Source organism: Talpa occidentalis, unplaced genomic scaffold (genome assembly GCF_014898055.3).
Source record: "Talpa occidentalis isolate TD23 unplaced genomic scaffold, MPIMG_talOcc4v2.1 talOcc4.5, whole genome shotgun sequence".
In the NCBI taxonomy this organism is placed as follows: Eukaryota; Metazoa; Chordata; class Mammalia; order Eulipotyphla; family Talpidae; genus Talpa; species Talpa occidentalis.
In genome coordinates, this window is record NW_023604861.1 from 43,372,799 (window position 1) to 43,399,993 (window position 27,195).

At 34.6% G+C, this 27,195-nt stretch overlaps 1 protein-coding gene across 3 annotated transcripts in view; it reads right to left on the reverse strand.

Annotated features, from left to right (window-relative positions):
- The window catches only part of SACS (sacsin molecular chaperone), a 124,276-nt gene that overhangs the window by 16,585 nt on the left and 80,496 nt on the right, over positions 1–27,195 (reverse strand). For all 3 annotated transcript variants that reach the window (XM_054701841.1, XM_037527024.2, XM_037527025.2), the window contains 6 exons: positions 23,903–23,990; positions 22,825–22,910; positions 19,556–19,667; positions 14,545–14,691; positions 10,661–12,146; positions 8,934–9,025 (listed from right to left, as the gene is read on the reverse strand). In XM_054701841.1, coding sequence (XP_054557816.1) covers positions 8,934–9,025; positions 10,661–12,146; positions 14,545–14,691; positions 19,556–19,667; positions 22,825–22,910; positions 23,903–23,990 — 2,011 coding nt within the window. The remainder of the gene's footprint in view (positions 1–8,933; positions 9,026–10,660; positions 12,147–14,544; positions 14,692–19,555; positions 19,668–22,824; positions 22,911–23,902; positions 23,991–27,195) is intronic.

Sequence of the window (27,195 nt, forward strand, 5' to 3'; positions counted from 1 at the left end):
TCAGCATAATTCTTTCATTTGAGAGCCAACCTTTTATGAAATGAATGTTTCCAAGTCATTTAAATATGGTAATATGGTTTTACTGTGTTATTTATAACAACCACCTACACAACTATATTAGTATAGTTTCCTCTGTTGTTTAATAGTTAGTATCACCATAAAAAATTGTTAACATAAATTTCTAGCTATTGAGGTAAATGAAAAATCAGGATTCAAAGAATCAAATGAACAAAAACATCAGGCTACAATGAACACAACATTTAGTCAGTTATCATACCTGAATATCCCCAGAGAAGTTGTTGTGCTAGAATATAATTAAATTCACTCTTAGAAAAAACTAGAATTATCATAATTTTCACAAGATGGCTACAGAAATTATTCTGTATCTTAACACTTTGTGGAATCTTTACACATCATTAAGTAAAAGAAAACCATAAACAAAACAACAGCAAAATAAATATCTTAAAATTTGAAGATGCATTTCAAAGCAAACTAATACCAAGCTACATAAGGGTGGGGAACCTTAGATCAGAAAGAAAGCAAAGAAAGGTGTATGTATTTTATATGTGTAAATTACATTTAACAACATAAAGTCATCTGATAAGCTACCAAAGTACTCTTTTGCACAGGTTATCGTTATGTTATACTGAGATATCCTAGATAAAAATTAAGAAAGGGAGAAATATGAATTCTTAAAAAAAGTTTTGCAGTATCTCTTCAAAGCAAAACAATTCTGACCTTATGATAGAGAAAGGGATGTTTTATTAAATATTTCCACTGCCTGCTTATGATAACTATCAATACCTACAAAATTCAAAGAATTGTTCCATGGTCAGCTAAACCCTCCTCTGCCTAAAGCAAGCCATTTATCAAGTAACATCTCTATAAGATGTTTGTGTATTTGGATACCTTGGACTAAATTTGACAACTATTTACAGAAACCACCAGTCTTATCAAATGATTTTAAGCTCTTTAAATTACTTTGGAGGCATTTTTTTAGTCAATATGCTTCTATATGCACGTAAACAGACAGACATGATTCCCAATCTTGTCTTATAGGCTGGTGGGAAAGGGAAGTATTAAATAATTATTACAAATGATTTAAACAGGTCCAAATGTATGCAGGTGGTGACAGCTCAGTGCCATCAGTACAGTTGGGCTGTGTAAAAGATGAGGACAAGATATCAAGATAATGGGAATGACAAAAGGAAACCTAAGGCCCCATACCTAAATAGGATCAAAAATGAAAGCAGATAAATCATAAACAGATGCTATAGAAATTCAGAGGATTTCTCAAAGACTACTATGAACATTTATAAGATAAAACATTCAATAACCTAGAGGAAATGGATAAATTCTTAGAATTATACAATCACCCAATATGGAACAGAGAAATAGAAATCCTGAACAAACTAATCACAAGCAAGAAAACTGAAAGAGTAATCAAAATTCTCCTAAAAAACAAGTCATGGACCAGGTGACATCACAAGTGAATTCTACCAAATGTTCAGAGATGAACAAAAACCTATCCTGTTTTAACTCTTCCAAAAAATTGAAAAAACACATTTTATTAGTCCAATTACATTTTATTAGTTCAACATTATTTTAACATTAAAACTAAACAAAGACAACACACAAAACGGAAACTACAGACCAATTTCCCTAGTGAACAGACACAAAAATCCTCAATAAAATATTAGCAAATCAAATTCAACAATTATTAAAAGAATTATACACCATGACCAAACAAAAGGATGGTTCTACAACTGACTATCAATCAATGTAGTTTACCACATCAAGAAAAAGAAAAATTAAAACCAACAAAGAAAAATTAAAACCATACGATCATATCAATAGGTGCTGAAAAAGCATTTGATAAAATCCAACATCCATGTGTGATAAAAACCCTCAAAAAACTTGGAGTAAATGGCATATGTCTTAACATAATAAAAGTCATTTAAAAAAAACCCCACAGCTAATATCATTCTAAATGTTGAAAAACTGAAAGCTTTACCACCAAGATCTGGCACAAGACAAGGATGTCCAAGCTCACCACTACTATTTAACATTATATTGCAAGTCCTAGCAAGAGCAATTAGATGAGGAAATATATAAAAGAAATCAAAATTAGAAAAAAAAGTAAAGCTACCATTATTTGCAGATGTCATGATACTATATAGAGAGAACCCTCAAGACTCCATGGGAAAAATAATCAAAACAACTAATGAGTTCAGCAAAGTGGCAGGGTATAATATCAATAAACAAGAGGAAGTAATTAAGAAAGCAATCCCATTTCAATCACATGAAAAAAAAAAAAATACCTAGGAGTATACCTAACAAAGAAGGTAAAAGATCTATACAAAGAAAACTAAAAGACATTGTTAAAAGAAAGAAGATACAAAAAATGGAAAATACACCCTGCTCAAGGATTGGAAGAGTCAGCATTGTCAAAATGGCCATCCTACCCAAAACAATAAGATTCAACACAATCCCAATATAAACATCAATGGCATTTTTCAAAGAACTGGAATTAACACTACTAAAATTCATATGGAATCACAAAAAAAAGATAAAAAAAAAACCACCCAAAATAACCAAAACAATCCTGACCAAAAAGAAAAGAGAACAGAGGTATCACACTGCCAAACTTCAAATTATATTACAGAGCCATAATAATTAAAAGAGTCTGATACTGGAATATAACAGACACACAGACCAAAGGAATAGAATCGAGTGCCCAGAAGTAAACCCACAACACTATATGGGCAGCTGATCTATGATAAAAGGGTCCAAGAACACACACTGAAATAAGGATAGCCTCTTCAATAAATGGTGCTGGGAAAACTGGACAGCTGCATGAAAAAGAATGAAACTTGATTAAGGTCTCACCCATACACAACAAGCAACTTGAAACAGATAAAAGACTTGGATGTAACACATAAAACCAAAAAACACAGAGGCAAAAACAGGCAAAACACTTCATAACATAAGCTTCAGTGATGTCTTTAGAGATTTATTCTTAACGGCAAGAAAAACAAGAGAACGAAAACAACAGGATTACATCAAACTAAAAAGCTTTTGTACAATGATAGATACCATAACTAAACAAAAAGACACCCTACTGAATGGAAAGCAGTATGGAGGTGACTCAAAACATTAAAAATGGATCTGCTATATGACCCAGTAATTCTATTCCTAGGAGTCTATCCCAAAAATTAAAAAACACTAACTCAAATGGAAACTGCACTCTTGTGTTTATTGCAGTGCTATTTATAAAAGCCAAATTATGGAAAAAACGTAAATGCCCAGAAAGAGATGAGTGTTATCAAGAAGATGTAGTATATATACACAATGGAATACTACTACTCAGTGATCCAAAAAGATAAATTCATGCCATTTGCGGCAATATGGATGGAGTTGGAAGGGATAATGCTAAGTGAAGTAAGTCAGAAAGTGAAAGATAAATACTAAATGGTATCCCTAATATATGGAATATTGAGTATAACTAAACTAAGGATCAGATAAAGACAAGATTAAAAACTAACCCTTGAGGGCATCCCCAGTGGCGCAAGGGGTTGAATTGCAACCTATGAAGATATCCGCAGCCACTGCAGCACAAGTTCGATCCTCGGCCAGGGAGCTACCCACATGGTGCCGCAGACCTCTCCTGTCTCGCCGGCTGCTCCCCTCAGCAGTGTAGTTCAGTCAATCTGCCTGTTCTGTTCCCTGCTCTGTCTCTAGTGAATCCTCTCACCCCCCACACCTCTGGCCTGTACCCCAGTTCTTGTATGCATAAATAAATAATAAATCTTTAAAAAAAAACCTAACCCTTGAAAGCTCACTACAAAACTGAAGCACCTGGAGCACAAAGAAGGAGAGCAACACAGTAATAAACTATGTGTGATTTGGTGTTGGGTGCATGATGTGCATGACATGGCATTACCTGATGAGGGGATCCAAATATTACCTCAATTAAAAATTACTTAATTTTTGAATTTTTTTGGAAAAAACAAAAGGTTACTAAATCATAGCACAATAACAGGGATTTGCTTTTTCATTTTTGTGTCCCAATCTCTTCAATAGCCAGTCTATAGAAGAGTTAACAGGTCCAACTACAGTTGTCAACCAAAAATTAGGAATGCAAAAATAAAATTACTTGGTCCTTGCTCTCAAGGATTTTACAGTCTAGTGCAGTAAAATTATGACTGTAAAATGGCAAAGAGGATTAAATGGACCATGCACTGGGCCCCAAGAGCAAAGCAGGGGCATCTAGTTCAGACGTACATGACAAGGGCGGGAGTATGGAAAGAGATGTGAAAAAGACTCTTGGAGGCTTGGACGCCGAATAGTGAAAGATAGATAAAATTAGGCAAAATGGAGGATCAAAAGAGAGTATTCTAAGCAAAAGCAACACCACATACAAAAATACAGACATGAGAAAACTTTCATGGGGAAAAAATTTACCAAGTACCCCCCTGAAGTGGGTACTGTGTTCCATGGTGGTGACAAACCTCTCATGAGATTAAGGGAGCACTCAAGTTTATCTACAAGTGCTTGGGACAACAAACACACAAGGACATTGAATGAATCATGGCTAATGAGATGGTAAATTCATAATTCTGGACAGCCTAAAGTCCACACTTAGAAGACTACGTCTATCATGAAAGAGTCAATAAACACTGGAAATCCTTCAGCAGGGGAGGGACATGATTAGAGGAAGAGAGAACACAGGAGAACAGGGTTCATGACATGGGTGGAGTAATAATGTCACAAGAAATACAGGGCCTATCCTACAGCAATGACAGTGCAGGAAGAGAAGGGGACTGATGACAGAAAATTTAATCAACAGAACCTGGAAACTGGAGAACAAACCTGACAAATTGAGAATTCATTCTTGAATAACTTCTTGGATAACAGGTACCTCTGTCAACAGGAACACTCAGAAGGAGAACTGATTTGGGAGAAGATGAGGACTCAAGTTGTAAAAACATTGAGTTTGAAATATTTATGGAACGCCAAGTACAAAATGATAATAGATGTATTTTATCAGTACATATTATATGCCTAGTTTTGTGTTAAATTAAATACACAATGTATACAACACCTGTTCTTTTGAGTAATACCATGAGTAAAGTATTAGAATAGAGCTTTATAATGACCAATCTGCTGTGATAATGCAAAATTGGACAAAATTTAGCTGGTAAATTGTGACTACCTACCATCCTCATATCAACACTTATTCTTAATTCATCAGGCTTTTAATAAAGTGATCCTTCATTTTATGGAATTTAAATTGAGGGTCTTGGATATACAGTAGTGGAAGGATGTCATTGTATTACCTTGGTATTGATGAGGAAACATGTTCAGAGAAGTTGCATAATTTGTTCAAAGTCACACAATAGAAGAGTCAGGTTTCAGCTCAGATTCATGTGACTACAAAGGCCAGACTTGAAACCACTACCTTACACTATCCCTCTTGAGACTGTGGGGTGGAAACTGAAAACGAGGAGTTCATTACATATGCACAATAGTGGCTGTCTGAGAGTAAATAAGTGTACTTAAAGAATGTATGGAACTAAAAAATAAGAGCTGAGCAAGGAACCCCTATAGTAACCCACATTTAGGGAATAAATTGAGGAACAGGAATTTATATATAATTTTACAAAGCAAGCCAAGAAGCAGGAGGATACAAAAGAGAGGTATCATAAAAGTCAGAGTTCAAAGAGTAAGTGATCAATAGTACCAAAAGCTTCAGGAGGTGAAGTAAAAAGAACAAAAAAATCCACAGGATTTAATAATTTTTAAAAAATCATTAATTGGTGACTTCAGGCAGGCAATTTTATTGGAATGATAGTAGGAACAAAGTTTTTTGCACTGATAGTGGATGATGAGAAAGTTTAGACAATAAACATACACTAGTGTTTTTGTAAGTTGGAGTATGACAGAATCAATAAAGAGTCAAGGTTAGTGTTATTTTCCCCAAAGTGGGAAAAACAAAAACAAGTTTTAACTGCTAATGAAAAAGAGGCATTAGAAGTAAACAATGAAAATGTAAGCGGCAATTCAATATTTTATTCAGGATTTTAAATGTGATATAAATAAAAGGTAAAACTATCAAAAACAAGACAGAAGTAGAGAAGTACACTTGCAAATAACCTAATTTTTCAATTTTATACAGCACTATTTTAAAAACCAGTCAATTAATTTTTACTGATAATTGTGTCAGCAAAACATTTTTTAATCATTTAGAGCAAAAAAGTATGAAATGTCATATATGAAGGGAGCTCCAAAAACATTATGTTCTAACCCTCTCTTCTCCCACACTTACAAATGCACTCCATTATGTGAGGAAAAGTGGAGTAACTTTAGAAAAACCTATGCTGAAAGTCTCAGGGACAATCCCCATGTTCTGTTGTATACAGGCAGGCCCCATAATGAAGCCTGTTGTCTCTGAAAGCTGTTTGTGACTAGACTTGGTAGCTAACCTGTTTAATACTATAGTAGTAGTCTACTGCCTGCCATAAGCCATGCTTTCCAATTCCAGAATTATCACTAATAGAGTGGTGACTTTGACCTTATCTGTTGGTCTCCTCTCTGCATATCTTACTGACTAGATCTCAGGAAACAAAAGCAAGTTTATTGATTATCCATCAACTCTTACATAGTAAAGTTCCCAAAACATTTAAATTGTTCATGGCAATAAAGTATTATCAGGAAATTAATCTGGGTCTGAATTAAATGGTATATTACTAGTGACAATGCCCAGGAGGCAATTATCCATGACCAATATGGCCAGATAAAAATACTGAAAAGGATAGAGATCAGGATTATTAAATAATTGAGAGAATGGTAGCCTAACACTTAAAACAAGATAAAGAAAAATGACCATGGATGAGCTGAGTCACACATTATGGGGACCAATCAAAATAAGATCCAAGATGCCCCATCTAGTGTAACAGTCCAAAAAAAATCTAACCAAGAATGAGACAAAATACAGCGCATGCATTATAATGGCAAAATAACAAGCCAGAATCCATACTAGATAAAAGGATATGTAAAACATACAAAGACTCAACATTGCAAAGTACCAGTCTACCTAAGTTAAAACATATTTAAAATATCCCTAAACATTAAACAACAAACCCCATTCGGCTAAGGCCACAGAATCAAGTTGTGACCATGCCCTGTATCACAAGGTATTTGAAAATTTGGTAGTAAAATTGGTCTTTTGGTCTTCTACCTTTGTTATTTGATTTGGTTCTAAATAACTTGACTGGTTTCCAAATCTATATCTATCTCCGATACTGTCATTAGCAAAAAAAATATTATCTTCTAAAGAAAGTAATATAGTAAACATTTAAGGAAATACCACAGCAATGAGAAAGAATGAACTAGATCTACATGCAACATTCTGGATGGATCTCAAAAATGTAAGACTCAGTAAAAGCAGCAGATACAAAAAGTACATATCCCGTGATTCCTTTTGTAGAAAGCATAATAACTAAATTATTTTGTACTATAAAAAGTCACGACTATGGTTACCCTTGGGTAGGTATGACTAGAAAAGGCTTAAGAGAGGCCTCTGGGCATTGACAATCCTCTTCTGGCTTTGACCTAGATTTTTTCAGTTTGTAAAATTTCAAGTCTATTTTATGATATCTGTAATTTTCTGTATGTACATTACATCTCAATATAAAGTTTTATATAAGAATGTAACAGAGAATTTGAAAAATAAGAATTTTAGAAGTTCGGAGCAAAGAATATAGGTTTTATTATAGGAAACTGTGTTTAGACTCCCTAAAAGACTACTATGAAGACAACAATTTCCAATTTGAGTTATCTAGATCATGAAAAATCAATGTCACAGTTACTACCTCAAAATGACAGATTCTTTATGGCAAACAGATTTATATACTCATTTTCCTTTAGTCTCACTTTGTCACTTTGACTCCATTCTTAATTTATATCCTTCATTCCAATTCCCTTCTCTTATACTTAAATGAATAAAGATGTACAATTAGTAGCCACTTTTCCTTTTCTTCTTTCCATTATCTTTGGAAAGAAAACAATATAGGCTATAAAAAACATATCACAAAGAATATGCTTTACAATTTTAACTAATATATCAATATCATGACAGGTCAGTAAGACGAAAGGCACTTTCAAAAGTTAAAGGATGACATTAAACTTAGAATTATTAAAGTTTCTCCCCAAAGCATACTGCCTTTTCCTAAAAAAATTCTCAATAAAGGATACCCATCTTTTGCTAAGACCCCAAGAATCTACTTTCCTAACATTATTGTGGGGTTCATTTTATCTGTATTAAATCTATCTATCTATCTATCTATCTATCTATCTATCTATCTATCTATCTATCTATCTATATATATCTGAATTCCATTTCCCTGAAACTAACTCAGTACAACCACACAAAACAGTGGAGGAGAAGATAGTATGGGCAACATACCAAGGCTGACAGATGAAAGACCTGAGCTTTAGGCATATGTGAGCATCTGATGACTTTGAACTTAACAGCTCTCTCTCATCTGTGCAATCTTTTTGACAATAGTTGCCCTCACTAACACAAGGGATAGGAGGTATGACGCCAGCGGCTCAAATGAGAAAATATATGGGAAAGCACTGAAAAACTGAAAAGCTCTGTGCAAGAGTAAAAACATTTCTATAAATGTACACCATACACTATGACAGGAAAGACTTTCAAATACAATTACTAATTTTGGGTTCTTTTAGATGTCAGAATTCAGTATTGATACATCTTAAAATAAAACAAATGTATGGGTAAACTATATGAAATTTCTGACTTGGAGGCTAAAATGGGTAATTATTCATCTAGTTTCAACTCAACAGAAATCTTATAAAAGCTATTTTTATAAATAGTTCATTAAAATAAAAACTATAATCAACTATAATACCTCGGGTTTGGGCAGCTTCCTTTAAAGCAACTAGAAGATGAGGTTTCAAGTTATCCAAAATAAGTCGTCCTTCAAGACCTGGGAAAAGGGACCTAAAATATGGAAAGAGCATTAGAAATTATAAACCTCTAAAAATTTTAAGTTGAAGAAGTTTTAGTCATATAATTTCAAACCAATGAATGTATTATTTTACATAAATTATAATGGACATATTAAACATTATAATACTTTGTGATCAAATATTATCTAGGCTTCACTTTAAAACATGAGGGCATTATGCACTATATCCAAATCCAGAAATAGTCTGAACATCTCAGAAAAAAGTTAACATTTTTCTGAAATGTAAATGCATATCCTCACTTATAAAATATTACTTAATATATTACTTTAGTTCATTTAAATGAATTTTGTCAAAATAACTCATTATTGACTAGTCTTAGTAATAGTAGCACTTGATAACCACTGTTTTCAGTGACCTGTTTTTGAAATTGCCAAGGAAATCAACCGCTTAACTTTTTAACTGACAAAAATCTGAATGCTTATTCACCTTGGAAAGTAAAAATATATCCTTTCCATATTTTTCCAAAGACTTTTCATATTCTACAAAAGTTTTCATTAAAATCTAAAATCTACATTAGTAATGGATGAATTTCACAGTAAAGACTCTAAATGTGGGTAGGGGCAGAGAAGTAACTAACAGCAAACATTTAAAAAGAGTGATCCATACAACTAATAAGGGACTGATCCATACAACTAATAAGAGACTGATCACAAAGATCTACAAAAAGCTACAACTCAACAAAAACAAAGTAAACAATCCAGTCAAAAAATGGGCAGAAGAGCTAAAAAGATACTTCTCCCAAGAGGAAATCCAAGTGTCAACAGGTATATGGAAAAAATGTTCACTATCACTTATACTCAAGGAAATATAAATCAAAACCACAATGAAATACCACCTTACACCTATGAGAATGGCACATATTAAAAAAACTAACAACAAATGTTGGTGAGGATGTGGAGAAACAGGAACACTTCTGCACTGCTGGTGGGACTGCAAACTGATCCAATCCCTATGGAAAGCTATGTGGAGGACCCTCAAACTACTAAAAATGGAGCCACCATATATCCAGCAATTCCTAGGAATCTACCCAAAGAACACAAAAACACTAATTCAAAGTGATACCTACACTCCTATGTTTATTGCAGCACTATTTACAATAGATGAGATATGGAAACAACACAAATGCCCAAAAATAGATGGCTAGGATCAAGATGTGATATGTATACACAATGGAATACTATTCAGCAATCAAAAAAGATAAACTCATGCCATTTGCAGCAACATGGGTGGAGATGGAAGGGATTATGCTCAGTGCAATAAGCCAGAAGGAAAAAGAAAAATATCAGATGGTTTCACTTATAGGAGGAATATAGGGGAACCAAATAAGGGATCAGGAAAAAATAATAATAAATACATAAAAAAAACAAAATTACCAGGCAACTATAAATCAGAGACATTCTGCAGGGGTGAGGGAGAGGGATCAAAACAGGGCAGGAAGAACACAAGGGACTCAAAGGACTATGGTGATGGTGCACAGGTGATTTGGTGGTGGGAATTTTACGGGGACTACACCTGAGAGGAGAAAGCTAACAATGTGCAAAATTGAACAATGATGTAAAATATATATAATTAAATAAGTTTAAATTTTAAAAAGTGTGATTCATACCTTGGATAGTCTTCTGAGGTAATATAAACAACATCTTGATCTGCTACAGAAGAGGAGAAGGGAACAAAATGTCCATTTTGTAAAGGTAGCAGCTCCAACCCAAGCAGTTCACTGTAGGCTTGGTCAGAAAGCACGAACTCTAAAAGATGAAGCTTCTCAGCAGCACATCCTGAGTGTGCAGATTTCCTTAGCACCTGCCTTACCCACGCTGGCGTCACTTTCCTCACAGGCTTTGCACTGGAGGCAGTGAGCTGAACAGCAGCAGCAAGATTTGCTGGTACCTTGACAATATGCTTCCCTGAGCTCTGGAGGTAGTTGAGCACAGCTGTTGTGTATTCCAAACTTTCATCAAGTTCTGAGAAGTATGCCTGCTCCAATTTGACCCAGTGATTGCTAAGGGAATAAATAACGGCATTCTGAAATAGCTCGTTAAACAGAGGCTCCAATACAGGCTGCCAGTGCACCTTGACTTTGTTTGCATCGGGCCAAAGCTTATAGATGGCATCAACTGATAAGGGAAAATTGGAGCTCTTTTCTGCCTCCAGACGTTTTATTGAATCTAAGATCAGAGTGGCATAGGCTTTTGGGACAACATTCACAACCAGAAATTCATTCCATAAGGCTGCAGGGTCTCTCCACTGGTCCAGCTCTCTCCATTTTATGCTCCTGCGATTGTCAGTGAGGCCAAAGAACCCACTGATGTGAACTGGGAGGCCCGTTTTACTTTCCTCACCAGGTGGTAAAGGAAGAAAACAAAATGCTTTCCCTGAGAAATCAGATATTGCTCCCTTTTCCTCCTCATCTCTGCTCGATAAACACATGGCTATTCCAATAATTGGGACAAATTTCAATTCATCAGCTAGAGCATCAAGTTTACTATTTATTCCTCGCCCACCCACACCATTACACACCAACCAAGAAGCTTTCTGTGTATCTTTAGCATTCTCATCTTCTAAAACTATATTTATATGATATGTTACACAAGTTATGCTATTGCTTGGAATCTTTTTACAATAGTTACTTATAGCAGTTCCCAGAATGTTTATAGAATTTGTCCGTTCATGTTTCAGAGCCTTATTCTCACTAGCAGTCACCCTAAACATAAGTTTCTCTGTTCCATCAGCCTCTCGGACATGTAAGGAGACATCCTGCACACTTTTCAAAAAGAGCAGCACCGTGTCTGCATCTGCCTTGAAAGATTCAAACAACTCGAGAACCTTCTGCTTATTGTAGAGGTTACTGCTGAGCTGAGAAGGTTGCAGGCGAAGAGGGAAGCGGAAAAAGGTTCCTGGAAAGTTGCCATTTTTAAACGTTTCCTTGGTGCTTCCAAAAATGCCAATAAATGGTGCAAACTGGTCTGAAAGTTCAGTGATTTCTTTGTTATCATCTTTGAGGTTCCAACATTGGCCTGATTCATGTAGACCAAAAAGTGCTTGATGAGGATCTAACATCCCAATCTGGTCACCACTAAAGATACAAGGAACATCTGTAAAGAGAAATTCAGCACGTGTGATCAACTCTGAAGTTTAATGGACAGCTGTAATTACAATGAATAATTACTAGCAAAATTTTACATATGAGAAAGCATGAGCCATAAAATGACTCAAAAATAGATTTAACTAAAAACAAATTTAATTCAGCTTTAAAGATAGTTCTTTTAACATGAAAAATAATGATTTCTCTGGTTCAATAAGGATCAGGCTTAGAAACTATATTATTATAAAACCTAAGGTATATCTTCAAACATTTACTTAAACAATTAAAATATGTAGAACATCTGGAAATTTACACTCAGGCCCACAGCCACGGGAACCCAATTAAACAGAACAGAGTTGTATCCTATGCTCAAAATAAAACTTCACTAAAAATTAAACTTCAACTATAGAGTCTCTTTTAAAAAGTGGGGGAGAGAAATAACCATGTAAACAATTCTGCTCATCATGTTACTCAGAAAGCATATGCTCTTGAGTGATTTTGAAATGAATTCCTTCATTGAGTCTTCCTCTCTCTGCCTCTCAAAGTGGAAGTGCCTCTCATGCTAGGAGTATCTCAGCACACTGGAACTAAGAGCAGTGCTTCAAAGACATATGTTTTATATAGCATAGCCCCTAAAATTCATAAAAATTACTTCATTTGTTCCTCAACCAAGGACATACAATTATTTGAACACTGATAGAAAAACTAGATATGTGGGATGTGCTCTTTATTATGAGAAATTCTTCACCATAATGCCTTCTAAGGCTCAAAGGGCAATTTTGACATTTTGCTTCACATGCTGAATTTAGCACCTAACCTTCATGCAAGATACAACTCCAATAAAGTCCACCTTTAATACTTATGGTCATTTATGGCAGGCTCAGAAGTCACAATCACCAATTCCTAAACTCTTGGATATTTTAAATAAGGAATGCTACATCCACCAACCTGACCACTAAACTGATCAACAGTGAGGTCTATGCACTCTCGACTACACTCCCTTTACAATGGTGTCACTCCCATTACTGAAATTATGTCACAGAGACTCCTGACAGGTGACCTATGATCTTTACAAATACTCAGATCAGGGAATAGCACTCTAGTTAATACTGCCCATTAACAACGTGTTCATTCTCCAACAGGGAACAAATCTAGTGAGATGTACATGGAGGAAGTAAGCTAGACTCTCTAAACAACACATTTCTGTGTAACAGTCTCCACACTTACACAATTCATCTATGTGCCCCCACATTACATGTCACAGACCAGAGGGGTAACTCGAAAATAGCTAAACAGATGAGTGTGTTAATATTCACATAATAGTTTTATACTATATGCTTTAATATAGTTTTGATATATAACATAATTCATACCACTTAAAACAATATTATATGATATAAATGTAAATGCAACTTTTAAAAAGGCTTAATATAATTGGCCTATACTGTGGGGGGACATAGTCCACTTACCCAAGGCAACCCCAACTGAGATGAGTAGACTGAGAATAATAAATGCCCTCTTTCCTCTCCCGAATATCCCACTCTGGACAATAATTTCTATGGTTACCCTAACTATAGCTATAGCTCTATCAGCTCAATCTCTCTTCCTGCAAGTTCAAAATGCAAAAGTAGTTTGAAGCTAAACCACAACAAGGGCCAATTCCATAAAAAATTATCATAAAACTATAGAAAATACAAAGAACTTTGATTCTGGAAATGTAGCCATGTATTCTTAGAGATGTCTACACTAAGAGTTTCAAGCATTTCCTCTTTTAACTATGAACCATAAACCTCATTCTTTTTAGAGTCAAAACATGATTTTAAAGTAATCTTTAAAATACTCCAAAGTTTAAGAACAAATTTTTTATGAGGAAAATGTGGAGAAACCAGGAACACGTCAAAGATCTTCAATTTGTCAGTTATTAAACAGCATCAAATATTTTACTTTCCTCTTTAACCTCCTGATATTTAAGAGTATGCACAAGAAAACTGGTGAAAATAAATTTGATGATTTATAGTATTTATAGTATAGTACTTATAGTATAGTATTTATAGTATTTATAGTATAGTAATCCTGAAGATTTATAGTATTTATAGACTTTTCTAGAGTAACAATTCTGTATAGGCATTTCAAGAGATACATTTCAAACTTCACATAAAAAATTTAATATATGTACTGATTCGAATGGATTATTATCAGAATTTTTAGCATCATATGATGAAGCTTTGGTGTAGTTACAATAGTAACTTTATAAAACTCAAGACAGTGATACCGGCCAAAATTCTTGCCACTGACAGAAAATTTGGGAACGATCCCTTTTAAAACAGTATTATCTCTGAAGTCAACTAATTACAAAATATACACTGAAATAACTTTCAACATCAAAAGCGAAAAGCTAAATACTATACCTGTTATATGATAGACAGAATTAAACCCAATTCCAAATCTTCCAACCTTTGAAGGGTCATCCTTTTTCCTGCTTCTTGCTATTTCCTGAATGCCATGCCAATCCTCTGGGGTGAAAACTGCATTGTTGTATACATAGAGAGCCGACCCTGGATGTTAAAATGCACATGCAGGTATTCAGAAAGAAGCAAGTCAAAGTGCTCTGTTTTCTTTCCAGAACTTCCTCTACATAAAACTGCTAATTTGATGGAAAAATGGTAAGAAATGAATGGAGTGACTAAATTCTGCATTATAATTTTGATTTCACAGTAAAAATAAAAATACAAATTAATGATAAAGGTTATCAGCAGAAGAAATACAGTATTGTTGACCAAAAAGGAAAAACCAAGGATGCTGCAACACTCAGACACCTAAAATACAGAGCAAACTAGAAAATTTATAAAAGTTGTTACTAAATAGCATTTTAAATAACTTTTTATAAATGGAATTATCTATAAATATACTATGGAAAATTTGCTACTAAAGAAACCTTGAAAAATAAAGAAAGTCAAATAAATTAATTCAAATAAGATACTAAGAAAAATAAAGAAACTTATGCTAAAAAACCAATATTACATCAATAAATTTTAAAAAACAAATGAAGACAGAAAAACAAGAATTGCAAAAAATAACAAAACTGAATACCAGGATTGAAAATGAACCTCTTAGCAGAACCGAGGAAGAATTCACATAACTCCAAAATCCATGAAAGGGAATCACAAATCTAGCAAGGGACACACCAGGTACTATTACCAGGAATGAAGGAGAGCAGCCAGTATGAAGGAAGACCCACCCTCCTTCCTACTGCCAAACTGAAAGCAGCTGACCCTTTGCTGTGTGTTCGCTTTTACAGACCATTTGGAAAATAATAAATGCTTGTTTTTAAAAATTCAAATAAAGTGTTTCACTGAAAAAGAAGGTCCACATCCTCACTCTCCAAGGTTTTTTGACATATCAAAACTATTTTCCACTCTACACCACCAGTGCCACTCCTAGAAAAAGAAAAAAGTGAAATAGAACTGTCTTGTACAGTGTCGTTTGGCACTTTTCTTACACTGGCTATTCAGTGTCAAAAGCAGCAGTATTCACACATTGACAAAATTACTTCAGCGAGCTGAGAACTGGGTTGAAAGTCAGCTAGATATATTCCTTTTCAATTAGTTCCTGCACCTAGCAGGTATAATCCAGTTTATCATTTATGTTTTTAATCAAAGTATAATTGTGGAATTAGGAAAAAAGTATATATTTTGCCTTTGCTCCAATCAACTTGAGTCTCAATGAATCATCTCCATCACTGAGATCAATTTTAAAATACCCCACATCAACTGAGGCTACAAGATAGGCAGTAGAAGAGAAAACAAAGTGGAGGGGGCACAAAGCACTATGGTGGAGAACAGTGGGTACCTTGGTAGTGGGTATGGTGTGGTGACATAGATCTGAGCAGGTAATTCTATGGCCTCGAAATCAAGAGGTATGAACCTATGCCTCTGAGTCAGTGTTGTAAACAACACTACCTTAATAAAAAGTAAATACAAATAAATACAAAAGATATCCAAGATTTGACCTGTCTTGGTCAAAAGGGTATGCTCTTGGTTTAAAGAGCAAATAAGAAAGGAATAAACACCCTGGGAGAATAACAATGAGACTACCTGGAAGGAAAGGTCTTATAGAAGGACTTTCAAGGGAGTACCCAAGAAAGAGAAATAATCAGCCACATCTCCTTGTAAACATTCAAATGAGAGACTTCTGGGCAAACACACTAATAGTATTTACTAGCCAGAGAGTTCTTATTTAATGGATCTTGTAGAAAGTTGCTTATTGTGAATAAACCTGGAATTTATAGATTTTTTGAGGCATAATTCCTTGAAAAAGTCACAAATCATGTAATTATCAGAGAAAACATGAACATATTTTAGGACTGGAATAGTTCTCTGTAAGTGATGGCCTGCTTGCATCATTGACAGGTCACTTCTACTGAACCTAGGCCAAGGTGTGTCCTAATACAGCAGGAAATGACGTGGGAAGTGCTAACAGTCCAAGACTTCTATTTCCTTCACTTGTATTTTTAGTTAACCACATTCCTGAAATGCTTAATAAAGATGTCTAATTCTTCGACAATTGATTAGAAAAATAAAGCCTCTGTGATCTCATTCCATAAAAAAGAACAAAAACATGTTTGATTAGAGAGCATTCATTTGTAAAACTTAATGTCAAAAAAGGGGAAAAAAATTGTGATCCAAGATGATTACCAGTAAAGACAATATTGTAAGAGGGCCCTCAGCAAGTATTTCCTAATAAAGATATCAAAGATCATTTCCATATGTTTTTAATGTTTAGGATTATTTTAAATTAATGTAATTCTAAGTATACTTATGCACAAACTTGGCTAAATAATCTTATTTAAAGTATTTCTGTAAATAAGGTAAAGTCAAGGCTAGAAGCAAATACTCTACACATTAGGTAGAATTTTGAAGCAAAATAGTTTGAGGATCTCTTCATACGCTTCTCTTTATGGTTCTACAGGTATATATATATAATATATACTAATTATACTAATTATATATACTATTATATATATACTAATTATATAGTATCAGTATATATATACTAATTATATAGTATCAGTATGACACTAGACATAAAACACTATCACATCTATGTCATTTAACCCTCAAAATAAGTAGAGGTAGATTTTGTTCTTATTACCATTTTATAGGTGAGCAGACTGAAATTGAGTCTCAGTAATCTACTTAATCACAGTGAGGACCTGAGCTACAAGAACCAGAGCTACCAGAGCTACCACTAGACAAAGGAGTGTCCCTGGAGATGAACAAAATGGCAGACCTGTGTAGGATCAGGACATAAAAGACCCTCATCTTCATATCTGGTATGTATCAACAATGGTTACATTAAATTATAGACTTTCAGAGCGAGGGAATGTTGCAAGGTTTAATCCTATTATAAAAATGGAAGGAGATGAGATGACTTGCCTAAAATCTCAGAGTAGAAGTCAGGACTAGAAAGAAAACTTCCTGATTGGTCTCATCATATATCTTTATACATTTAAAAATGCAATTTTCATATCACAGACTAGACCTAAGAATGAATATATGAGAGCTGTATTAAATGCTAAATATTTGCTGTTTAAATATTTAATAATATGGATTAGCCTTCTAAATCATTACCCATCTTCTTAAAAATATGACTTGCATCTCTTTATTTTTTTATTAAATATTTTATTTTATATAATTCTTACATGATTTTTCATCTTTGCACAATGTATGCATTTTCATTATGGTTTTATTCCCCATACAATGGCACCCCCCACCTTATTCTGACTCTAGTCCTTCCTCTCCCTGCCTGTCCCTCTCCCCACCTCCCCGTAGCGTGTCTGTGGTTTATAGTTGCTTGTTGATTTTGATTTTTACTTTGTATTGATTAGTCTTTTTGCTGGTCTCTTATTTAAGTTTTATAAATTCCTGCTATGTGTGAGACCATCCGGTATTTTTCTTTTTCTTTCTGACTTATTTCGCTAAGCATGATCCCTTCTAGCTCTATCCATGTTGCTGCAACTTGCATGAGTTTATCTTTTTTATTGCTGAGTAATATTCCATTGGGTATATGTACCACATCTTCTTGATCCAGTCATCTATTTTTGGGCATTTGGGTTGTTTCCATAGCTTAGCTATTGTAAATAGTGCTGCTATAAACATAGGCATGCAGGTGCCCTTTGGAATTAATGCTTCTGTGTCATTTAGGACTCACATCTCTTTAAAAATACATCCAGAAAAGTCTCAACTGATCCTTCTTTCTCTCAATAACTTTCTATCATAGTTATTCACAACCATACTGTTGACTTTAGAGCTTTATATTAAAAGTTACAAATCTTTTGAACACAACACTTCAGAGAGTAAGACTGACATATCAGGTGTCAATTGATTATGATTCTCTTAATTGTCTCTCATCTTCCTATTATCTGTGATCTTGTGTTGTTGCTGTTGAAGTAACTGGTTTACAACCCATATATAATTTAGAGGCACAGGATCACTCCCTTTCAGGTGCTGTTACCACACCTTATACCCATATACCCATACTCTTCCACCATATCCATTGTGTGTCCTCCCCACCTATTTCTCCCCCCATTTCTTTTTCTCTCTGGTAGCCTCAGTTCTAGTCAGATTTCTAAAGTTTGCTATTGGTTTGGTTTTATTTGACCCTTTGTTTTGCTTCTCTATATTTCACATGGAAGCGACTGTATCTGGTATTTGTCTTCCTTCTGATTTATTTTGCTTAGCATAATCCCCTCCAGCTCTGTCCATGTTATCACAAAATATTAAAAATGGATCTCCTATATGATCCAGCAAGTCCACTCCTAGGTGTCTACCTGAAGAATGCAAAAACACTAATTCGAAGGCATACATGTACTCCTATGTTCACTGCAGCATTATTTATAATAGTCAAGCTATGGAAACAACCTAAGTGTGCCAAAAGATAGATGAGGTGATTAGGAAGAAGTGATATACAAAGATAAACTCTCCTCGGTCTTTCTCCCAACTCACTTCAAAACACTTCAAGGGTATCCTAAAGGTAGAAAATAATACATGAAAATAAAGTCTCTTACAATGTCTTTCCAAATGCAGACACACACACACACACACACACACACACACACACACACACAAGGAAAGTCCTTTTGTCTTACTCATAATATAAAATACAAGTTGATAGAATCAGTTGTCATGTATTTATATTGCTGGTTATTGTGTTTTGAGTTTTGAGGTTTTTAATCTTTTCTAAAAATACAAACTAGCAGAGATACCTGCTCACCAAAAGTAGAGACAAACATCTGAGTAAGTGACATTAAATATGCCAAGATGTAAAGTACAAAGTGGTTCATTAAACAGAGTATTATAAATCACTAAAAATAACCTGTTAGTATATAAAATAAAATTTGTTCTTAATTTTTATTCTTACCCTGATATTGTGCCATATCCTTTGACCAAAGAGTCTCTGTTCCATATTGAGTTTCATCATACAAAAATTTAACTTCTGTGGCCCCAGCATCTTCTGCATTCTGAATTAATTCCTAATCACAATATACACCAAAAACCATTTAATAATACATAATACATGGCCCATCTTTGTATTTATTTACAAGATTTCAAAAGTAATTATATTTAAGTAAAGGATGCTACTACTTTTATCATTATCTTTAAGATCTGGTTGGATTCTCTTGAAAGTTGTTACATATAACATAAGAGCATAATTGAAAAGATAGTGAGTCTGTCTCCAAATATGCATACCTAAAAGGCCTTTTTAAATTCACTATCTCTGAGCCTCTAAATACAAATCCTGAGATTATAACTGTCTTACTACAGACTACCCAAAGTCTTCATTCAAAGAAATGACTGTGTCCAAAGTTACACTGATTGTTCTGCCATGAGGTCAGATAACTCATTCTCAAGAAGTTGCCAAAATTGAGCTTTATTTATCATTCACAAATTAACCTTTTCTTAGAAAAAAATCTCTGTTTGTATGTACCAATTAATACGCTGCATTCCTGAGAACTTAAGATATGAACCTGTCTCTTTTCTAGGCTAAAGTGAAAGCTTCTTGAAGATCAGAATTGACTCATTCCTTTCATTAAAAAAGAAGTAATTTTATTTGTTTGATGGACGTTGGGTGAGAAATGAGTGGTCAGACTTTTAGAATGTAGAAAGGAAAGGGCAAACAACAAGATTTATACCAATAGATGGAAAAAATCCCTAGTACAATAACCCTATCGGATTTGTACACCTGCCAAAACATTGAAGCTCCAGAATCTGAAATAAGAGTCCAACTCTTAGAATCAACACCATAACCATCAAAAAGTGATAAATGTCAGAAACATCATCTCCATTATTCTTGATCTTGTCTAAAGTTAGGAAAAGTCAACAGATGACAACTACCTGGGTAAGCTCTGACTTAGACTCAACCAAAGTATATAGTCATATTTCAAATGGCTGGGTCTTCGGAAACATCATAATTCACCCTGTATTATTATACTCATGAAGCTCTACTTTCGAAAGAACTATTTTTTTCCCCCAGCACCCTGGGATCACCTAACATGGAAACGGGTAAGGAAGAAAGCTTATATTAATACTATAGCAATACCAACATAAAGCCTTTACCAGAATAGAAATGATTAAGTGCCCACATGAATTGAGACAATTATAAGATTGAGTGAAGAAATGTTGCAGAATTGAAGATCTTGCTTTGAGATATAAGGCATTCAGCTCACTCTGTCAAGGTTAGGAAGTCTTATCCCATCAACTGCTCAAAAACAAACACATTTCAGCCATTCCCTTAGCTACTTCTTTAGCTAGAAATTCCTCTATTTACACAATGCTTATTTTTTATAGAATTTTTAAGATTCATTTCTACCATATTTAGTATAACAGAATTCCTGAAAATGAGTAGTCTAATTTACGTTAGTATATTACAAAAGAAATAAGAATAAATATCTAGGGAAAAAACATGTTAACTGACAAATGGTAATTATTTTTGAGGTTGGATCTTGGTTTCATTTAGATCTCTATTTGTGGGGCCTCTCTGGTGGTGCAAAGGGTTAAGCACAGCACTGTGAAGCTATCAGCAGCCTCTGCAATACTAGTTCTATCCCTGCCAGCCAGGGAGCTACCCACATGGCACAGCAGACCTCTCCTGCTCTCCTGCTGCTTCCTTCAGCAGTGTATTGCAGTTAGTCTTCCTGTTTTGTTCCCCACTCTGTCTCTGATGAATCCTCTCACCCCCCCGCACCTCTGGCCTATACCCCAGTTCTTGTATGCATAAATAAATAAATCTTAAAAAATAGAAATCTATTTGTGATTTATGTGAGTTTTAAGGAGCAGATGAAGAAAAGTAGAGCTAAAATCCCTAGAACGCACCTCCAACTCTCAGTCTCAAGTTGAACTCAAATAAAATCAATGCTTTTTCTCAGGGGATTTCTTTTAAACTGATTCTGAGCACATCAAGCAATAAATATGCCAATCTGCTTAAGATTTTGGGGATGTCACTGATAAATTTCTGACCCAGTTTAACAAGCATCACAAAAGGTCATGGTTTACATCTAGGTGATTTGTAAGATTCCAGTTAAATCTAAATTGTTCACATTCTTCTGAAATATCCAGAGAACAAAGATGATACTGAGTTGGCTAACACGCAAACATATACAATCAGCAACGTGGAATAAACATCCAGTGGTTGTCATCTATAAGAGTGTGTAAGGCTTGCATATAACTTTGGCCTTATTTGCAGGATCCAGATGAGACAGACTCCTACCAACTAAATCTTCATTTTAAATTTACTGTATTCATCTCTTTCTACCAACATAACCCAATATCCACATTCTTCCTATCTTCACTTTCCTATCAGCATAAAAAGTTTTCAACTCACTATTTTCTGAATCACTAGCACCTACTCTAAAATATATGACTGAAATTGCTCTAAATTGTCATCATTAAAATCACTAAAGATACAGTAATCCTTAATCAGCAACTATCTAAGTGTGACTATGTAAGCTAAATAGACACAATCCTATTCCCTAAAAATTTACCATCTCAATTAGAAAGTATAAGTGCTAAGAAAGTGAATGTAGTAAAAACTAAAAACATCAGGAGGAAAATGCATAACAATAGATTTACTTTTGCAATTAATTAAAGAGGTTTCTTATTAAGCTTAAAACAAAATCTAATTAGTACCACATCTTCCTTTATTGCTCTCTTTTAGTTATTCTGGGTTTTTTAAAGAGAGTATGCAAACTGAAAGCATATGTCATAAGTAGAATTAAATAGCTAAAATAATTATCCTATTAAACTCTCAAAAAGAAAATTTCTAAATATATGGGACAAAAGGGCATGTGTTCATGGCCTCTGAATATGCGTTTTGCATTATTTTGTTTGTCTAGATAGTTGGCTGGTTTGTAATGTTCCTGCACAATGTTTTATATAAAATATTCCTAGAGCAACAATGTACTTGATTATAACAGTTTAGTATATTCCTTTGTCTCAGAAATCTCATATACTTACACTGACTGTATTCTCAACCCATGCCATCCAGCCCTTCAGGCTTGGAGGGAAATAAAAACAGCCATTTAAAGCTAGACAAAACATTAAAAAAAATTAAACAGTAACAGAAATTCTAAATAAGTTTACCCCATCTCATTTTATCAAATAAAGTCACACATGTATACAACATTGCCCTACCTTAAGAATCTGTCCTCCTTCTGGGTATCTTCTTAAAATGTCCTTGAGAAAATCAACAAGTGGCGGAGTTGTTTGACCAAATCGACCTAAAATAAAGAACACATTTCAAATGGTTTATAAAAAGAATCCCATGATCAAGGTGTTCTTTGACTGTAAGTTAGAGTTTCATACATTTCACTGCAGAATTCTGGTATAAAAATCTACTTGATAAAACAGATTCAGTATAAAGTAAAGCAAATTTAATGTTATCAAATCTCAATTTTTTTTATTGAGGTAATGCAGACTTACATTACTGTCGGTATTTTAAAAGTATGGTTCCCCCACCCCCTGTATATATCTACCATAATTTACCTACCAATCAGTCATAATCCATCACTCAGTATTTTTTAATTAAAGTACAAATTAAGTTTTAAAAAATGTTCAAAAATACACTGTCACAAAAAGATGATTAATTCAAAAATAAAGGGCATGGTGGGGGGTAGGTTGCAGTATTTCAAAGCAAATGAAATAAATGGTGCTAGTTTATAGATGCTTTATTCATAAAAGATGGTAGTGCCAGAGAGTGTTGTCTGTTAGGACACACCAAATATTCTCAATCTCAACCAATGTCTGCATTGTTCTGAAATTCAGCACAGTCACTGACTCAATAGCTGCCCAGGTCAAATAGCCTTAATTCTTTCCTAAAGTAGAGATTCTTAGAACTGACCAACCAGGCAACCTTTAAATGAGTGGCAAAAAGTGAAGGTAGAATGAGAGGAAAGGAAGTAATTTCTCAGATGCACAAAGTAAAAAAAAAAAATCTATACACAAATAAAAAAGAAATCTGTGCTTATAAAACAAAGTTATCACTATATGTGTATCTACATCATTTTGGTACAACCAGCCACCAAGAGCAAGGCCCTACAGGACTCTACAGACTACTACATCCCATGCATTCATGTAACAACATTAGCTCTATCTACTCTGGTCCTGAAATCCCCTCATCATATACCAATGGTATATACCTTCATTTCACTTTTCAAACATAATCTTTATGCAACTAAAAATAGCATACGCCTTGGTAAAGTCAGTATTATACCTCCCCCTTTCAAGCCTTTTGATTGAAGGTTTACAAAGAGATGACAATCTTTGGAAGTCAGATCTCCAATCTTGATCCAGTCAGATAACTGAAAAAAAGAAAAGAAAATGCATGAAAAACAACTAATTCCTAATATTGTAAACTCAAAACTTTACCTCAACTCTTTCCACATAAGAAATAATGCTTGTTAACTGTTCTTACTGAGATATAAGTTTCTCTGGAGAAGTGAATATTCCAGAGAAAATAAATTTAGTCAAATATTTTATTTAAAAATTTAAATGAATTTTATTTAAAGGTTTACAAATAATGGTTTGTAATTTTTATGATGTATCAGGAATATCAACACAAACAATATCATTCTTTTGATCATCAGAACTCTATGGATGCCAACAGATATTAGAGCACAGAAAAATATTTTAAATTCGTTGAGATAATTTGGTAATAATTTTATAATAATTTTCCATCTGGTCTTTCTCTCCTTATATGGTCTGCACTCTAGCCCCTGTTTCTATTATACAGTTCCCAGTTCATAAAGCATTTTCACATATATAATCCCACTTAATTTTAAAGCAAGCCTGTAAAAACTCATTGCACAGAAAATATGGGTAATAATCATCAGTACTGTTGTTAACCCTTTGCACTCCACTGTCCCCTCTCAGGGGACATTGGAATTCTAGCATTGTCCCCTCTCAGGGGACATTGCAATTTATTAGTGATTATGGAGAATTGAGTTATTTCAATGCAACTTTCTGAGACATGCATGTTTCCCTGAAGTTTTATCTTGAAATGGCACAAGAAATTAAATCAAAATATCGTGAAATTACTGATATATACAAGAAATGTCAGCGGGTTTTGTGTCGGACGAGAACGTGAGATGCGTGCTCACGACGGCCCAAGCACTTCGTGACGCCACTTGAAAAGAGCGATAAGGGGAGTTTGTAGAAGAAAGGTCGGTTTTCGAACATAGCGCGCACTGTATAGTGAGATATATAATTACAAATAAACAAGTCTACATCTGGAGGAAAAGATTTTCAAAGTTGAGCTCATTTTGGTTTGAAGCTTTGAGCAGTGCACATAGATCTAACGAGGAGAAAATCAGAAAAGTGATTCTTTTCTTAGTGAATAAATTGTTTGGTGAAAGCTATTTTGGTAAATATCATCTTGTCAGTTAGTAATAAGAATTAGAAATTTTCAACCCATGCATTTATTCATATTTTTTATTAGAACAATGGCAAAGCATCCAACCACGAATGAGTCTCATGACACAAGTAGTAGTGAAGATGAGCTCCAGATAGACCTCTATACAGACATGTCAAACATGCACTAATCAGCCTGCAATGCATATTGGGGAGTGTTACAAAACTTATCATACTGTACAAAATTATAAACAATAAAATATTGTTTTTTTTGCAAATATACATTCCTCGATGTCACCCAATTCACATAAATCCAATATCATTATAATACGTTACTTGGTTCCAAAATTATACTAAATAATACGAGAGTCTGTAAATGCACGTTTCTGCCACAAAGTAGCCACAAAGTAGCATAAAGTACCTGGTAGCCAATGTCCAGAATGGTTCGGAGTGCAAAGGGTTAAAAACAAAAATTTAGAAACTACCCTATTTTTATGACACAATCATACTGTGGGATATTATACAGCAATGATAATGCACTAATGAAACCCTCCAAATTACTGAACAAGCAATATAATACTTGGTTGCAATCTGGATCTCCCAAAATTTCTTCCTTTGTTCAGTTGTCAAGGATACAGGGAAGTAATCAAGATTAAAGAGTTGACAATGATAATATTTTTGATGAATTGAAAGATGAGAAAATTAAGTAATATTTCAAAATTCCTGGTTTGAGCTCAAACACATTTGGCACAGAGGAAAAATGATCACGGAGATATACAGCAATACTATACAGTTTCATGGTAGAGATAAAATGCAAAACTTATAAATTCCATTTCCAGCCCAGGAAAGCAAAAGCAAGACTAAGAGAAACACAATGGTTGGTGACCCAGAAAGACTGAAGACTAAGCAAGTACCCACTGCTAAGTCTAACCCCAACCCAAAACAGTGAATGAAAAAGATGTAGGAAGCTCTTACTTCCTGCCATCCTAAAATATTTAGAATTCGGGCCTCCCTGGTGGCGCAGCAGTTGAGCGCTGGGTTGCGAAGCTGTCCGCAGCCTCTGCAGTGCCAGTTCAATCCCCGGCTGCTCCCCGGCCACCAGAGGAGGGTCCCACATGGCGTGCAGACCTCTCCTGCCGCCTGCTGCTCCCCTCAGCAGTGTACTTCGGTCCTTCTGCCTGCTCTGCTCCCCGCTCTGGCTCTGGTGAATTCTCTCACCCTCCCGCGCTTCTGACTGTACCCAGTGCATGTATAAACAAACAAATAAACAAAATAAATAAATAAATAAATATACATGCCTCTTTAAAAAAAAAAATATTTAGAATTCTCACTAGTAACTCAAATCTAAAATATTTTGGGCAGCACTGAACTAACAAGGAAAAGAAAACCACTTCTGTGAAAGATTTGCTTTTTAAAAGGTGACCCTTTTTATTTATTTTTAATTTTTAATTTTTTACATCATTTTCCATTTTTGCACAATGTATGCATTTTCATCTTGGTTATAGTCCCCATACAATTCCCACCACCCTTGTTTTGATCCTGCTCCCTTCCCCCAACCCCCCATAGTGTGTCTCTGGTTTATAGTTGCTTGTTGGTTTTCATTTTTACTTTATTATAATTAGTCTTTTCCCTGGTCCCTTATTTAGGTTTTCTAAATTTCTGCTATGAGTGAGACCATCCAGTATTTTTCTTTTTCTTTCTGGCTTATTTCGCTGAGCATGATCCAGCTCCATTCCATTTTGCTGCAACTTGCATGAGTTTATCTTTTTTGATTGCTAAGAAATATTCCATTGTGTATATGTACCACATCTTCTTGATACAGTCCTCTATTTTGGGGTATTTGGGTTGTTTCCATAGCTTACCTATTGCAAATAGTGCTGCTATAAACATAGGGGTGCAGGTGCCCTTTTGAGTTAATGTTTCTGTGTCCTTTGGGTAAATTGCTGGATCATATGGAAGTGGAATTGCTGGATCATATGGAAGCTCCATCTTTAGCAGACTGAGGAATCTCCACACAGCTCTCCACAGTGGTTGGACCAGTTTGCACTCCCACCAGCAGTGCAGGAGAGTTCCTTTTTCTCCACATCCTAGCCAACATTTGTTGTTGCTAGTTTTTTTAATATGTGCCATTCTCACTGGTATAACATGGTATCTCAT